The sequence below is a fragment of the Triticum aestivum genome, chromosome 5D (genome assembly GCF_018294505.1).
Source record: "Triticum aestivum cultivar Chinese Spring chromosome 5D, IWGSC CS RefSeq v2.1, whole genome shotgun sequence".
NCBI lineage: Eukaryota > Viridiplantae > Streptophyta > Magnoliopsida > Poales > Poaceae > Triticum > Triticum aestivum.
The window spans coordinates 240988212-241006703 of record NC_057808.1 but is presented as its reverse complement, the minus strand read 5'-3'; the positions used below and the strand labels follow the sequence as shown (position 1 = coordinate 241006703).

The 18492-nt window shown below is 46.9% G+C and overlaps 1 protein-coding gene across 1 annotated transcript; it reads left to right on the top strand.

The window, feature by feature from the left end:
* Positions 1–11981: 11981 nt before the first annotated feature.
* LOC123120413 (uncharacterized) lies at positions 11982–15750 on the top strand. Its single transcript, XM_044540401.1, has 9 exons — positions 11982–12203; positions 12322–12431; positions 13707–13809; positions 13927–13986; positions 14310–14372; positions 14518–14718; positions 14801–14897; positions 14976–15190; positions 15333–15750. The coding sequence occupies exons 2-9, from the start codon at positions 12322–12324 to the stop codon at positions 15420–15422; spliced, it is 939 nt and encodes a 312-aa protein (XP_044396336.1). The 5' UTR covers positions 11982–12203; the 3' UTR covers positions 15423–15750.
* Positions 15751–18492: the final 2742 nt, after the last annotated feature.

The window sequence follows — 18492 nt, the reverse complement described above, 5'->3', positions numbered from 1 at the left end:
AGTTTGTATCGTATGATCGACGTGCATGGATTGCATGGATTTGAGGATCGAAATTTGTGATATGTGAATATGCGGCATAATATTTGAGGGGTGCCCAGTCAGTGCCTGCGAACGTGTCCAGACGTGTCCGCAGTGTTGGGGATCGTAGCAGAAATTAAGATTTTCTACACATCACCAAGATCAATCTATGGAGTTTACTAGCAACGAGAGGGGAGGAGTGCATCTACATACCCTTGTAGATCGCGAGCGGAAGCGTTCAAGAGAACGGGGTTGATGGAGTCGTGCTCGTCGTGATCCAAATCACCGATGATCCAAGCGCCGAACGGATGGCACCTCCACGTTCAACACACGTACGGAGCGGTGACGTCTCCCACGCCTTGATCCAGCAAGGAGGAGGGAGAGGTTGAGGAAGAAGGCTCCAACAGAAGCACGACGGCGTGGTGGTGATGGAGTGACAGTTCTCCGGCAGGGCTTCGCCAAGCACACGCGGAGGAGGAGAGGTGTTGGGGAGGGGAGGGGCTGCGCCTTGGATGTGGTGCTGGAGCCCTCTCCTCACCCCTCTATTTATAGGGAGAAGGGGGAAGGGGGCCGGCCCCTCTAGATGGGATCTAGAGGGGGGGCGGCGGCCAAGGGGGAGGTGGCTTGCCCCCCAAGCAAGGGTTTCCCCCAAACCCTAGGCGCATGGGCCCTAGGGGGGTTGGCGCCCAGCCCACTAAGGGCTGGTTCCCTTCCACCTACAGCCCATAAGGCCCTCCGGGGCATGTGGACCCTCCCGATGGACCCCCGGAACCCCTCCGGTGGTCCCGGTACAATACCGGTATACCCCCGAATATTTCCGGTGACCGTATGGTGACTTCCCATATATAAATCTTTACCTCCGGACCATTCCGGAACTCCTTGTGACGTCCGGGATCTCATCCGGGACTCCGAACAACATTCGGTAATCACATACAAACCTTCCTTATAACCCTAGCGTCATCGAACCTTAAGTGTGTAGACCCTATGGGTTCGGGAATCATGCAGACATGACCGAGACACCTCTCTGGCCAATAATCAACAGCGGGATCTGGATACCCATGTTGGCTCCCACATGTTCCACGATGATCTCATCGGATGAACCACGGTGTCGAGGATTCAAGCAAACCCGTATACAATTCCCTTTGTCAATCGGTACGTTACTTGCCCGAGATTCGATCGTCGGTATCCCAATACCTCGTTCAATCTCGTTACCGGCAAGTCACTTTACTCGTTCCGTAATGCATGATCCCGTGACTAACTACTTAGTCACATTGAGCTCATTATGATGATACAATACCGAGTGGGCCCAGAGACACCTCTCCGTCATACGGAGTGACAAATCCCAGTCTCGATCCGAGCCAACCCAACAGACACTTTCGGGGATACCTGTAGTGCACCTTTATAGCCACCCAGTTACGTTGTGACGTTTGGTACACCCAAAGCATTCCTACGGTATCCGGGAGTTGCACGATCTCATGGTCTAAGGAAATGATACTTGACATTAGAAAAGCTTCAACAAACGAACTACACGATCTAGTGCTATGCTTAGGATTGGGTCTTGTCCATCACATCATTCTCCTAATGATGTGATCCCGTTATCAATGACATCCAATGTCCATGGTCAGGAAACCGTAACCATCTATTGATCAACGAGCTAGTCAACTAGAGGCTCACTAGGGACATGTTATGGTCTATGTGTTCACACATGTATTACGATTTCCGGATAACACAATTATAGCATGAACAATAGACAATTATCATGAACAAGGAAATATAATAATAACCATTTTATTATTGCCTCTAGGGCATATTTCCAACAGTCTCCCACTTGCACTAGAGTGAATAATCTAGTTACATTGTGATGAATCATACACCCATAGAGTTCTGGTGTTGATCATGTTTTGCCCGTGGAAGAGGTTTAGTCAACGGATCTGCGACATTCAAATCCGTATGTACTTTACAAATATCTATGTCTCTATTTTGAACATTTTCACGAATGGAGTTGAAGCGCTTGATGTGCCTGGTCTTCTTGTGAAACCTGGGCTCCTTGGCAAGGGCAATAGCTCCAGTGTTGTCACAGAAGAGAGTCATCGGCCCCGATGCATTGGGAATAACTCCTAGGTCGGCAATGAACTCCTTCATCCAGATTGCTTCATGTGCTTCCTCCGAGGCTGCCATGTACTCCGCTTCACATGTAGATCCCGCCACGACGCTTTGCTTGCAACTGCACCAGCTGACTGCCCCACCATTCAAAATATACACGTATCCGGTTTGTGACTTAGAGTCATCCAGATCTGTGTCGAAGCTAGCATCGACGTAACCCTTTACGACGAGCTCTTCGTCACCTCCATAAACGAGAAACATATCCTTAGTCCTTTTCAGGTACTTCAGGATGTTCTTGACCGCTGTCTAGTGTTCCATGCCGGGATTACTTTGGTACCTTCCTACCAAACTTACGGCAAGGTTTACATCAGGTCTGGTACACAACATGGCATACATAATAGACCCTATGGTCGAGGCATAGGGGACGACACTCATCTTTTCTCTATCTTCTGCCGTGGTCGGGCATTGAGCCGTGCTCAATCTCACACCTTGCAATACATGCAAGAACCCCTTCTTGGACTGATCCATATTGAACTTCTTCAATATCTTGTCAAGGTATGTGCTTTGTGAAAGACCTATGAGGCGTCTCGATCTATCTCTATAGATCTTGATGCCTAATATGTAAGCAGCTTCTCCAAGGTCCTTCATTGAAAAACACTTATTCAAGTAGGCCTTTATACTTTCCAAGAATTCTATATCATTTCCCATCAATAGTATGTCATCCACATATAATATGAGAAATGCTACAGAGCTCCCACTCACTTTCTTGTAAACACAGACTTCTCCATAAGTCTGTGTAAACCGAAACGCTTTGATCATCTCATCAAAGCGAATGTTCCAACTCCGACATGCCTGTACCAGCCCATAAATTGAGCGCTGGAGCTTGCATACTTTGTCAGCATTCTTAGGATCAACAAAACCTTCCGGCTGCATCATATACAATTCTTCCTTAAGGAAGCCGTTAAGGAATGCCGTTTTGACGTCCATTTGCCATATTTCATAATCGTAGAATGCGGCAATTGCTAACATGATTCGGACGGACTTCAGTTTCGCTATGGGTGAGAAGGTCTCATCGTAGTCAACTCCTTAAACTTGTCGATAACCCTTAGCGACAAGTCGAGCTTTATAGATGGTAACATTTCCATCCGCGTCCGTCTTCTTCTTAAAGATCCATTTATTTTCTATCGCTCGCCGATCATCGAGCAAGTCTGTCAAAGTCCACACTTTGTTTTCATACATGGATCCTATCTCGGATTGCATGGCTTCAAGCCATTTGTTGGAATCTAGACCCACCATTGCTTCTTCATAGTTCGAAGGTTCACCGTTGTCCAACAACATGATTTCCAGGACAGGGTTGCCGTACCACTCTGGTGCGGAACGTGTCCTTGTGGACCTACGAAGTTCAGTGGTAACTTGATCATGATCGTCATCATTAACTTCCTCTCTAGTCGGTGCAGGCACCACAGAAACATTTTCTTGTGCTGTGCTACTTTCTGGTTCGAGAGGGGTCATCTCATCAAGTTCTACTTTCCTCCCACTTACTTCTTTCGAGAGAAACTCTTTCTCCAGAAAGGACCCGTTCTTGGCAACGAAGATCTTCCCTTAGGATCTGAGGTAGAAGGTATACCCAATGGTTTCCTTAGGGTATCCTATGAAGACGCATTTTCCGACTTGGGTTCGAGCTTTTCAGGTTGAAGTTTCGCGACATAAGCATCGCATCCCCAAACTTTAAGAAACGACAGCTTAGGTTTCTTTCCAAACCATAATTCATACGGTGTCGTCTCAACGGATTTCGACGGAGCCCTATTTAAAGTGAATGCGGCAGTCTCTAAAGCATAACCCCAGAATGATAGCGGTAGATCAGTAAGAGACATCATAGATCACACCATATCCAATAGAGTGCGATTACGACGTTCGGACACACCATTACGCTGAGGTGTTCCAGGCGGCGTGAGTTGTGAAACAATTCCACATTTCCTTAAGTGTGTGCCAAATTCGTGACTCAAATATTCCCCTCCACGATCTGATCGTAAGAACTTTATTTTCCTGTCACGTTGATTCTCAACCTCACTCTGAAATTCCTTGAACTTTTCAAAGGTCTCAGACTTGTGTTTCATTAAGTAGACATACCCATATCTACTCAAGTCATCCGTGAGGGTGAGAACATAACGATAGCCACCGCGAGCCTCAACGCTCATTGGACCGCACACATCAGTATGTATGATTTCCAATAAGTTGGTTGCTCGCTCCACTGTTCCGGAGAACGGAGTCTTGGTCATTTTGCCCATGAGGCATGGTTCGCACGTGTCAAATGATTCATAATCAAGAGACTCCAAAAGTCCATCTGCATGGAGTTTCTTCATGCGTTTGACACCAATGTGACCAAGGCGGCAGTGCCACAAGTATGTGGGACTATCATTATCAACCTTACATTTCTTGGCATTCACACTTTGAATATGTGTAACATCACGTTCGAGATTCATTAAGAATAAACCATTGACCAGCGGAGCATGACCGTAAAACATATCTCTCATATAAATATAACAACCATTATTCTCGGATTTAAATGAGTAGCCATCTCGCATTAAACGAGATCCAGATACAATGTTCATGCTCAAAGCTGGCACTAAATAACAATTATTGAGGTTTAAAACTAGTCCCGTAGGTAAATGTAGAGGTAGCGTGCCGACGGCGATCACATCGACCTTGGAACCATTCCCGACGCGCATCGTCACCTCGTCCTTCGCCAGTCTCCGCTTATTCCGCAGCTCCTGCTTTGAGTTACAAATATGAGCAACCGCACCGGTATCAAATACCCAGGAGCTACTACGAGCGATGGTTAGGTACACATCTATAACATGTATATCACGTATACCTTTGGTATTGCCGGCCTTCTTATCCGCTAAGTACTTGGGGCAGTTCCGCTTCCAGTGACCGTTTCCCTTGCAATAAAAGCACTCAGTCTCAGGCTTGGGTCCATTCTTTGTCTTCTTCCCGGCAGCTTGCTTACCGGGCGCGGCAACTCCCTTGCCGTCTTTCTTGAAGTTCTTCTTGCCCTTGCCTTTCTTGAACTTAGTGGTTTTATTCACCATCAACACTTGATGTTCCTTTTTGATCTCCACCTCCGCTGATTTCAGCATTGAATATACCTCAGGAATGGTCTTTTCCATCCCCTGCATATTGAAGTTCATCACAAAGCTCTTGTAGCTAGGTGGGAGCGACTGAAGGATTCTGTCAACGACCGCGTCATCCGGGAGATTAACTCCCAGCTGAGACAAGCAGTTGTGCAACCCAGACATTTTGAGTATGTGTTCGCTGACGGAACTATTCTCCTCCATCTTACAACTGTAGAACTTGCCGGAGACTTCATATCTCTCGACTCGGGCATGAGCTTGGAAAACCATTTTCAGCTCTTGGAACATCTCATATGCTCCGTGCTGCTCAAAACGCTTTTGGAGCCCCGGTTCTAAGCTGTAAAGCATGCCGCACTGAACTAGGGAGTAATCATCACTACGTGATTGCCAGGCGTTCAGAACATCTTGAGTTGCTGGGAAAACAGGTGCATCACCTAGCGGTGCTTCAAGGACATATGCTTTCTTGGCAGCTATGAGGATAATCCTCAGGTTACGGACCCAGTCCGTGTAGTTGCTACCATCGTCTTTCAGCTTGGTTTTCTCTAGGAACGCGTTGAAGTTGAGGGCAATATTAGCGTGGGCCATTTGATATACAAGACATATTGTAAAGGTTTTTTAGACTAAGTTCATGATAATAAAGTTCATCTAATCAAATTATTAACGAACTCCCACTCAGACAGACATCCCTCTAGTCATCTAAGTGATACATGATCCGAGTCAACTAGGCCGTGTCCGATCATCACGTGAGACGGACTAGTCATCATCGGTGAACATCTTCATGTTGATCGTATCTGCTATACGACTCATGTTCGACCTTTCGGTCTCTTGTGTTCCGAGGCCATGTCTGTACATGCTAGGCTCGTCAAGTCAACCTAAGTGTATTGCGTGTGTAAATCTGGCTTACACCGGTTGTATGCAAACGTTAGAACCTATCACACCCGATCGTCACGTGGTGCTTCGGAACAACGAACCTTCGCAACGGTGCACAGTTAGGGGGAACACTTTCTTGAAATTTTAGCGAGGGATCATCTTATTTATGCTACCGTCGTTCTAAGCAAATAAGATGTAAAACATGATAAACATCACATGCAATCAAATAGTGACATGATATGGCCAATATCATTTTGCTCCTTTTGATCTCCATCTTCGGGGCGCCAAGTTCATCATCGTCACCGGCATGACACCATGATCTCCATCATCGTGTCTTCATGAAGTTGTCTCGCCAATTATTACTTCTACTACTATGGCTAACGGTTAGCAATAAAGTAAAGTAATTACATGACGTTTCAATTGACACGCAGGTCATAAATAAATTAAGATAACTCCTAGGCTCCTGCCGGTTGTCATACTCATCGACATGCAAGTCGTGATTCCTATTACAAGAACATGATCAATCTCATACATCAGATATATCATTCATCACATCCTTCTGGCCATATCACATCACATAACACTTGCTGCAAAAACAAGTTAGACGTCCTCTAATTGTTGTTGCAAACTTTTACGTGGCTGCTATAGGTTTCTAGCAAGAACGATTCTTACCTACGCCAAAACCACAACGTGATATGCCAATTTCTATTTACCCTTCATAAGGACCCTTTTCATCGAATCCGATCCGATTAAAGTGGGAGAGACAGACACCCGCTAGCCACCTTATGCAACTAGTGCATGTCAGTCGGTGGAACCTGTCTCACGTAAGCGTACGTGTAAGGTCGGTCCGGGCCGCTTCATCCCACGATGCCGCCGAATCAAGATAAGACTAGTAACGGCAAGTAAATTGACAAAATCAACGCCCACAACAACTTGTGTTCTACTCGTGCATAGAAACTACGCATAAACCTGGCTCATGATGCCACTGTTGGGGATCGTAGCAGAAATTAAAATTTTCTACGCATCACCAAGATCAATCTATGGAGTTTACTAGCAACGAGAGGGGAGGAGTGCATCTACATACCCTTGTAGATCGCAAGCGGAAGCGTTCAAGAGAACGGGGTTGATGGAGTCGTGCTCGTCGTGATCCAAATCACCGATGATCCAAGCGCCGAACGGACGGCACCTCCGCGTTCAACACACGTATGGAGCAGTGACGTCTCCCATGCCTTGATCCAGCAAGGAGGAGGGAGAGGTTGAGGAAGAAGGCTCCAACAGCAGCACGACGGCGTGGTGGTGATGGAGTGACAGTTCTCTGGCAGGGCTTTGACAAGCACACGCGGAGGAGGAGAGGTGTTGGGGAGGGGAGGGGCTGCGCCTTGGATGTGGTGCTGCAGCCCTCTCCTCACCCCTCTATTTATAGGGAGAAGGGGGAAGGGGGCTGGCCCCTCTAGATGGGATCTAGAGGGGGGCGGCGGCCAAGGGGGAGGTGGCTTGCCCCCCAAGCAAGGGGGGGGGGGCGCCCCCCTTTAGGGTTTCCCCCAAACCCTAGGCGCATGGGCCCTAGGGGGGTTGGCGCCCAGCCCACTAAGGGCTGGTTCCCTTCCACCTACAGACCATAAGGCCCTCCGGGGCAGGTGGATCCTCCCCGTGGACCCCCGGAACCCCTCCGGTGGTCCCGGTACAATACCGGTATACCCCCGAATATTTCCGGTGACCGTATGGTGACTTCCCATATATAAATCTTTACCTCCGGACCATCCTGGAACTCCTCGTGACATCCGGGATCTCATCCGGGACTCCGAACAACATTCGGTAATCACATACAAACCTTCCTTATAACCCTATTGTCATCGAACCTTAAGTGTGTAGACCCTATGGGTTCGGGAATCATGCAGACATGACCGAGACACCTCTCTGGCCAATAATCAACAGCGGGATCTGGATACCCATGTTGGCTCCCACATGTTCCACGATGATCTCATCGGATGAACCACGATGTCGAGGATTCAAGCAACCCCGTATACAATTCCCTTTGTCAATCGGTACGTTACTTGCCCGAGATTCGATCGTCGGTATCCCAATACCTCGTTCAATCTCGTTACCGGCAAGTCACTTTACTCATTCTGTAATGCATGATCCCGTGACTAACTACTTAGTCACATTGAGCTCATTATGATGATGCAATATCGAGTGGGCCCAGAGATACCTCTCCGTCATACGGAGTGACAAATCCCAGTCTCGATCCGAGCCAACCCAACAGACACTTTTGGGGATACCTGTAGTGCACCTTTATAGCCACCCAGTTACGTTGTGACGTTTGGTACACCCAAAGCATTCCTACGGTATCCGGGAGTTGCACGATCTCATGGTATAAGGAAATGATACTTGACATTAGAAAAGCTTCAGCAAACGAACTACATGATCTAGTGCTATGCTTAGGATTGGGTCTTGTCCATCACATCATTCTCCTAATGATGTGATCCCGTTATCAATGACATCCAATGTCCATGGTCAGGAAACCGTAACCATCTATTGATCAACGAGCTAGTCAACTAGAGGCTCACTAGGGACATGTTATGGTCTATGTGTTCACACATGTATTACGATTTCCGGATAACACAATTATAGCATGAACAATAGACAATTATCATGAACAAGGAAATATAATAATAACCATTTTATTATTGCCTCTAGGGCATATTTCCAACACGCAGGCGTTTGAGGGGCTGGATTTGGAAAGTCCTGCTGTAAATGCTCTAACACGACTGTTGGGACGGAGGTAATATTTGTGAACATAGGAAGCAGAAGATTGCAGTACCTCGTTAACAAAAAATAAAATTGCAGCTCTTGATCTTCACGGGCGTGTTTGGTTGCTGTTTGCTACAGGGCCTGCATCACATACACTTCTCAAACCAGCCTGGTTGAGCAAAAACAGGCCCTAATACGCCATGTGCCAGTTGTTTGGTTGCCTGCATCTAGTGTCCCTGCATTAGGTAATACCCAAGTGCACTTTGTTTGGTTGCCTGCATTGGCCCGAGCGGCACATGAACACGACGTTTGGTTGCATACGACGTACATGTTGTGCTTACCTTGTACCCTGGTTGGTGAGGTTACCCACACCTAGCACACCAACGCCACAGCACAGCAATGGCAATGAACTGGGCGAAGATGATGAAGTTCTTCAGCTTCGGCCCAAACTGACGATCCACCTTGACACCTCCAACCTTGCGACTGTCAACAGTGCTATCGTGCTTTCGCACCCACTCGGAGTAAGCTTGTTCTGCCGCCTGCCTAGTCTTGAACCCTCTATGGGTGTTGTTGCTATACGATGCCACTTGTGCACTGGCTTCTTCCCATGAACTATAAACCCCTGGGACCTTACCGATGAACACGGCATACCACTTGCCCTAGCAATGCACAAGAGCAAGAGTTGAAGCAGCAAATCAATGGAGCACACAAGTAGCAAGTAAAGTAGCACACAAACAACAATGGAGCAGAAGAGAAGTAAAGCATGCATGATCATACGGCATAGCAAGTTCTTCCTAGCACTACCTTGATGTTAACCTACCACCACATCCAAAAGAGGGTGTCGTCCTACCACCGCAAATTCACCATCAGCGTGAGGGGTTAGTATATACCATCTCACCGAAATATACAGACCATCAAATAGTTTTTGAGCCCTAGCTACACAAAATGTACGTCATCATCGTCATCGTCGTCGTCGTCGCCACCGCCATCGCCGTCGGGGATCATGCACGCTTACAGGCAGCACTACTCTAGTAGTAGTGCTTGCCCAACCAGCTCCTGAGCCACAACACCCTGTGAGCGTCGGCCATGGCAACGAACCCAACACCCTGGGCCTTGTTGTCAAGTAGGTGGCTGAGAGCTGCCATGAGAGCCTCGTCGCTGAAGCCACCCTGGTTCATGACAGCGCCATACAGGTCAGGGTGGACGTCGAGGGGCTTGCACTCCCTGATGGCTGTTGCCACCTCCTTCACCGCCTCAGTCATGCTGCAGAAGACATTGATCTCCTCCTCCATCAGGCCTCCTCTCTTCATCTTCCTATCATGGACGGAGTCAAATGGCTTGTCGAAGGGCTTCGCAGCGAGCTTGTTAGGGCCATCGAGGACCTCGACGTCCAGGGTCCCAGGGAAGTCTGGCATGGGAGAACCAAGAGGCTCCCCCGAACCCATGGCATGCTTCCCAGTTGCCAGCCCGAAGGAGAAGATGTGCTGCATCTGGTTGTAGTTCTGTATATGGGTGTGTTAAGGAACTCAACGTCCCTTGGGTGGTCCTAAGAATGAAACACAAGTGTTGTTAGTTGCGATTAGGAGTATGCAATGGTGGACAGTATGAAAAGAAAGAGGGCTGTGAGCTAACCGCGACATGGCCGACGTAGTGCTCTGCCTCCAGAACTATGGAGCAAGTGTTCTCATCCCATGAGGCACCGCTAAGGTCTCTCAGCCTGGACACTTGGATCCATCGACTTCTCCACTTCCTCAGGTGGTTGTACACCTAGGTGGCAGACACCTCTTGCCCACAGAACTTGAACACCTGCTTCGCAACGGTGTTCAAGTGCACCACCTTGAAGCCCTTGTCAGTCCTAACTCCACTAGAGATGAGCTCACACATCTTGTTCAGCACGAACGTGGACATGAACGGCTGCCACTTCATGTTGTTCGACCTACCATCCTTCTTTGTCTTTGCTGCTGCTAGCTTGAGTGCAGCGGCAGCAGTAGTTGGCTCAACGAGCACTACTGGCACATAGAAGGAGTCAGAGGCGAACACCTCTGAATCAGGTGCCATCTGGGACATAGGCTGCGAGTCCTCGACAAACGATGGGGCAAACTGGCTGTCGGACACGGCAAGGGCCTGACTAAGATCTTGCGTCTGCGTGGTCATGTCCTACAATCGTAGCACACATTGACAGTAAGCATAGCACACAACATACCGGACAATCCATGATAGCAGAAGCATACATGTACATGGTTCATCACTATCATAGTATGCACATGCTTCATCGCTATCATACCAAGCAGACCGGACAATCTATGAGCAGGAATATACAACTACAACAAACAACATGCTACAAATGGACAACCAATAGCTACAAATCACATATCTAAGCATGATTCAACACAAGCACAAGGTTCAACTTCAAACTCTACTACTAATCTAGCCTACCACATGCTTGAACATCTAGCCCTACCACAAATTGCAACCGCAACATAGCAATCAACCATAGCAGCTCACAGATCAGACCACTAATCAACCATGCATCTAGATCAAACCCTAGCTGCAGCTCAGATCTAGCTAGAAGGAACAGAGAGAAAGGGGATTGAACTCACAGAGGCCATGGCTGCAGCTTGAGGACGAGGGGGGACGGTCGTGGAAGATCAACGCCGGCCGGTGAAGGAGCGCCGACGCCGTGGACCGTCGGCCGATGAAGATGCGCCGCTTACCTGCTCGTCGGTGCCGATGCCGTCGGCGGGAAAGCTCGAACGGAGGGAGAATGGTGACGGGAGTTGGGGCGGTGAGGGAGGGGCTAAATAGGGGTGGACTCGGCGGGAGGTGAGCCGAAATCCTCCCGCCGATTTTTCGGCGACGCGGGCAAGCTCGCGCCATCTCCCCTGCTCGCACGAGGGGAGAAGCGTGTCGCCCTCCCCTGCCTCGCACGAGCCAGGCTCGCGAGCTACTGCCGATTCGAGCGTTTCCCCTGGGCCTGGCCTGGACCTGCTTTAAGTTCCGTGCGATGCGGGCCGCACAGTGAAAGCAGTCAACCAAACGGGCCACTTTCTTCCCGCGCGGGCCAGGCTCGGCCGTGGACAACCAAACACGCCCAACAAGGCCGGACACGTCCGAGACACTGCCTCTAATGCTCGGGCCCACTCGTCAGCCTCTAAAACAAGCGTGGTAGCAACTCACGCCACGACCTGCCCCCCGTTCTCTGCCTCTGCCACGATTCGCAATACAGATCACGGCCGCGGCGACCAGCAGAAATCGGTATCCGAAGCGGGCGAGCCAAACCAGCGCAAACCCCAAATCCCCAATCCGAGCTGCCCTCTCCCCCCTGAGGTAAGATCCATTCACGATCTCCGTGCCAGATACTCCAGATCGATTTCTGCAGCAATTTCCCACAATTTTGTCTGACTTTTTATCGGGGGGTCGATCGGATACGATTCGATTCGATCAGATGGCGGCGGTCTGGATGGCGTTGGCGGTGATGCTGGTCGCTGCTGCTCAGGTGGCGGTGGCTGCCCCGGTGACGGCGCCGGCCTTCCTCTGGGCGCCCAAGAACTACGGGTAAGTAGCTGAGCGCACTATGATTCGCATCTCTGCCGTGTTAGATGTGATACGTTCTTGTAAAGCTGGAGGAATTTTACCCTGGAATTCTGCTTCGATCTGAAACTATTGCAAGTTGGTGGATTAACAACTGTTGGGGCGTAATGACATGATTCATGCAGCTCTTTTTTCATGAAAGTGGTACCATGTTTGCTTCATACAACTATTCTGACATGAAATCAGTATAAGCCTACAAGTTGATTCCGCCAAGTCACCTCAAGTATGTTACTTGAAGGCCTCTCACCTTTACCCTATGGTGTATCTGTATGCTGTGGAATAGCACGTTTCATTGGAAGGCAATCAGGATGTTACCTCAAGATTGATATCCACATCCTCTAAAAAAAGATTGGTATCTACATTGTCACAGTAGATTTATGTCATCTGCATTTCTCTCCAACCATAATTGTGTATGTTCATACAGCTACCCGTGGAAAAATCAATCTCTAGATCTTTACTTAGTGCAAACATTAATTCACTCATCCTTGTGACAATGTTCAATTTGCGGAGTGTAGAGTAGGGTAGTTTGAAGAAAATTTTCCCTACTTCTGAAGCGGAAGGCTGGAGGATTGATGGTATCTGGTGATGAAACCCACTCTACATAGCCACACATTTTGCTCGTGTAGACTACTAAGAATAGTGATCTATGAGTATAAACCCTGGATGAAGGAGCGACAGAACAGAGTTTATTGGTGGCTTCAGGACCCTTGTTCAACTTGTATGCAGGCCACTCCCTAGCCCTGTTCACATTAAGAGAGCAGATGCTGAGCATCAGTTCTTAGGGAAAGTTGCACTTGCATAGTGAACATTGGCTTCTGTCCAATCACACTGTCTGCACATATTTTTATACCTGAACTAGAAACATGTAGTTCCATTTTTCTCTGATTTCTTGTGGAATGTCTCTGTCCTCGAAGTTCAAAGAAACTTGAAACCCTGATTTCCATCAGACATGACATTGGCCTTCTCCTGAGATGTATCTCATACATCTCCAGTAACTTAGGTCACATGTTGCTCCTTGTTGTTCTTAGTGCAGGTGATGCATATCGTACATCTCTGGTGTTCCTGATCAGTTTTACTCCTGGATTTTTTGGTTGCTCGTTGACTAATTCCAAGTTTTCATTTTGTGACATTTATGCATTCAGTTACTTACCAATGAAGTACAATTATATGAGTTCAATTTTAATATATTTGTCGTCCTTCCAGTAATAGTAGCTTACATAACATTACCATTATCTCCAGACTCAGTCCCAATGAGGTTAAAGAAGTAGTCCACTATCAGACAATCTCCCCAAAGAGCTTAGCTGATTCTGTTCTTGAGGAAGGTGGCTGGTCAAACCTGGTGGTGAGTTCCCCTCCAATATCCCAATTGGAATTTAAGTTGACACCCAGCTTTATTGAAATGTGAGTTCTTTGTATGCACAAATTTAAACGACACACAATGTTTTGGTTTTGTTGTCAGTGTTCAAAGGATGGTCCTCAAAAGAATGTCGATGTTGCAGTCCTTTTTCTTGGATCAAAGGTACTTCACTACATCAATTTGTTACTGTTTATAAATTAGTTTTTTCATCTTTTGGGTATTCACCGGTTAGACTACATCCATACTTGATGGAAGCGGTCTCATAATCATCGATAATTGTTTATTCAAATACCTTCTTGTCGTGATATCTCAGCTAGCTGTTATTGGTCAAGTCCCAGAGGCCATTATTTTTTCTAAATTTCCCCATGCTTCAGTCTGTGTGGGAAAAAAAAAATCTTCAGCCTAGAATGTTTGACGTTAAAGATGCCATCTCTTTTGTTGCTTCATTCAGTTACACTAACCAGTGACTAATATTGTTCCCTCAGCTACAATCATCAGACATCTCTAAAGATAAACAAGTCGATCCAGCTTTAGCGGACATACTAAAGGTAGTCACAGTCATTCTTGTATTTTGACCCCCCCCCCCTCCACCCCTCACTTATCTATATGGTTTTCTATGTTTTTTCTCTGTTGTCATATAATTGCAAGCATAAAATAATTTCAAACGCCATTAATATATATACCTTTTACCAGCTATCCTTCTCAAGCTCCGAGTTTTCCATGGCATTCCCTTATGTGGCCATGTCAGACGACGAAGCATTGGAGAACTCATTGCTATCTGGATTTACTGAGAATTGTGAGGATGGTTCTGGAGGAAATCATATCACGTACACAGACACGTGTACTGCAAGCAGTGAAAGTGTGAAGAAACATCTGAACATGGATTCTGTTCAAGTAAGTTATCTTTTACATATAAAAATACTTACTTCGATATTATCTGTATATTCATTATGTATTGACAGCACATACATTCCAGGACTTGGTGAAGTCACGGATGGGAAACAACCCAAGTGGACCAACTGAGCTAATTGTCTTCTGCAGCGGTGGTTTCAAGGATAATGCAAAAACAGAAGGTTGGGTAAAGTAACTAGGTTTAGTTCCATCACCTTCAACTGTACAACTTTAACCTGTGTTCCACTTCCTTACTTCAGGACAGTTGCTTTTGGATCTGGTTTCTGTTCTTGACAAGTCTGGGGCAAAATACACAGTTCTTTACGCTTCTCAACCCTATGGTTTGCTGGAGAATCCTTCGGACCTGCCATTAGCCAGGTATCTTGCAGAGAAGACCAATACAACTAAACCTGTCCTAGAGAAATGCGATGGAGAGTGCCAATTAAAATCAACTCTCCTGGAAGGAGTTTTTGTGGTAAGTTGGTACTCGCACTCTGTTTTGTGTATTCCAAATTATGCCGTGGAGTTTGTCCTCTTCATCTGTATAAACTGCAGTATGTAGATCACAGTTGTTTGTATCCTTGCATAATTCATTCACATTTTTCTGTAATCTGCAGGGTGTAGTGCTGCTTATCATCTTGATATCAGGACTTTGCTGCATGATGGGGATCGATACTCCATCAAGGTTTGAGGCTCCCCAGGATTAACCTTGGTCTGATTTTGAAGCAAACCCGATGTGGATGGCCAGTGTTTGTTACCCTGCGCAGTGGATATAGTTAGCTTCCTTTTCAAAGGTGCCTTGCTTGTGTATTTTCTAAGCCAAACTTCAGCCTAGTGACCAATTTTTTGGTGTATTATTATTGCATTCTAAACCCACGGAGATTTGAGCCTTTGCAAACTACTACATGCGCAAGGCTAATGTTGTACTATCAAACCAGAACTGTTTCCAGTTTTCTCTGTGAATAGGCTGGAATTCAGGAAGCCAATAATAAGATGGCACTACTGTCCATCTAATAAAATCTAGTTATTTTTTTAGTAGTCATAACTTGAAGCACATCAATTTCTTGGGTGATTGGGACACAAGGCTACTTTTGGAGCATTGCTCCTTTCTAGGTTGCACCGCTGAGGATGTGTAACTGTCAGCTAGACTTACCGCGCAAGTGATTACATGATTGAGATTGGAGTAGTGATCGCTCTGCTTTGCTTCATTTAAAACGATGGATAGTCGGGTGATGCTCCAGTATCTTTTCCTCTTGTGTCAATTTGTCCTTTATGCTTGCTATAGGTCTTGTCTTGGCTTAGCACTCAAGTGAGTAGAAAATTGTGGCAATCCCTTTATATATGGTTTAACGCGTGTTACATTTTGTCCTTTATAACGCAAAGGAAACACAACTGAAATTTCGCGAGCATATAGATTGCGTGGCGTTATATCGCGTTTCATATCTCAACTTGCTTGGGGCAAAAGGATTAGTTGTTGTTGTATATTGCTTACTGTTGTGCCATTCCTTGCTGATGCGACATTTTTGTTCTCGACCTACATATTCTCATAGTCAGGCCGAGACACGCGTCATTGCGTATCCCTGATCCCCATGATGACAGTAGTATAATGTCTATCCGCTGAGCCTGACGTTGGCGAATGAGATGTGTTTTCAGTATAGTCGGTACCGGCGAAGTACTGGCCCATACATAGGCTGCCAAGTCAGTGCGTGTTGGTCTCTTGGGAGCCATGCCACTGCCAGTGTATAGTATAGCCTGCAAAACATAACTTGGAAGAAAGGTCTTTGACGTTTGCGGATTGTCGTGAGCAGTTTTTCCTTTCTGAAATAAATAAACCTGCTTACGTAGCAAGACCCTAGGGGCCGGGGATGCGTATGATGAGTTAGTTATGTACCTACCTTGGGCATCTACAGAAGCATGATACTATTGCTGATCTAGTATCGCCACGGAGTGGAGTAATTGGAAGTGATGGATCTTCCAACGAAATTTTAGCCGCTCTCCTGCAATATTTTTTTAAAAAAAGTGCAAGAGGTCTCAGTAGGCATTGCTCGATCCTAAGAGCATCTCCAGCCGTTGGCCCTCCCAGGACGCATAAAAATCGCCCCCTGGAGGCGAGCCGGCGATACAATCGGCGCTGGGGGCTGTTTTGCGCCCAGTCATCGCCCCCAGCTCGCTCCCAGGCGCCGATATTGACCCACTTTTCAGCCCCCTTTCGGCGAATAAAGGGCCCATATGGGCGAGAGTAGGCCCATATTCGGCGTGATTCGCCATGGCTCGGCGTTCAATTATCAACATAAATATTTTTTATCATATATTTCATCACAGAAAAATCAAATACTTCAACAAAATAGTACAACAACAAATAGTTCAATACAAATTATATAGTTCAATAAATAAAAACTCATATTTCATCGCACGTCGCGCCCGGCGTCGCCCTTGAGCCCCCATAGGTGCTCCACCAGATCATGCTGCAGCTGATGATGCACATGTGGGTCTCGGATCTCCTGATGCATACTGAGATAGGCAGTCCAGGTTGCCGGTAGCTGGTGATCAACTTCGGCTAGAGGGCCTTGCCTGTAGTATGATTCAGTGTCAAACACTGGGTCTTCTTGCTCGCTTTCGATGATCATGTTGTGCAAGATGACCCAGCAAGTCATGACCTCCCACATTTGATCTTTCGACCAGGTCCGAGCAGGGTATCGGACAACAGCAAATCGAGATTGGAGCATACCAAATGCCCGCTCGACATCCTTCCTGCAAGCCTCCTGAATCTTCGCAAACCAGGCGTTCTTACCTCCTGGCACAGGGTTTGAGATGGTCTTCACAAATGTCGACCATCTCGGATAGATGCCATCAGCTAGATAGTACCCCTTGTTGTAGTGCCGCCCATTTATCTCGAAGTTCACCGGAGGAGAATGACCTTTAACAAGCTTGGCAAAGACAGGAGAGCACTGCAGCACGTTGATGTTATTGTGAGTTCCTGGCATACCAAAGAAGGAGTGCCAAATCCAGAGGTCCTGTGTGGCCACCGCCTCAAGTACCACACTGCAACCGCCTTTGGCGCCTTTGTGCATCCCCTGCCAAGCAAATGGGAAATTCTTCCATTTCCAATGCATGCAGCCGATGCTTCCAAGCATCCTAGGAAATCCTCTTGCTGCATTCTGTGCTAGGATCCGAGCTGTGTCTTCCGCATTGGGTGTTCTCAAGTATTGCGGTCCAAACACTGCCACCACTGCCTGACAGAATTTGTAGAAACACTCTATGCTGGTGGACTCGGCCATGCGCCTGAAGGAAATATGCCCTAGAGGCAATAATAAAGTTATTATTTATTTCCTTATATCATGATAAATGTTTATTATTCATGCTAGAATTGTATTAATCGGAAACATAATACATGTGTGAATATATAGACAAACAGAGTGTCACTAGTATGCCTCTACTTGACTAGCTCGTTAATCAAAGATGGTTATGTTTCCTAGCCATAGACATAAGTTGTCATTTGATTAACGAGATCACCTCATTAGGAGAATGACGTGATTGACTTGACCCATTCTGTTAGCTTAGCACTCGATCGTTTAGTATGTTGCTATTGCTTTCTTCAAGACTTATACATGTTCCTATGACTATGAGATTATGCAACTCCCGTTTACCGGAGGAACACTTTGTGTGCTACCAAACTTCACAACGTAAATGGGTGATTATAAAGGTGCTCTACAGGTGTCTCCAAAGGTACTTGTTGGGTTGGCGTATTTCGAGATTAGGATTTGTCACTCCAATTAT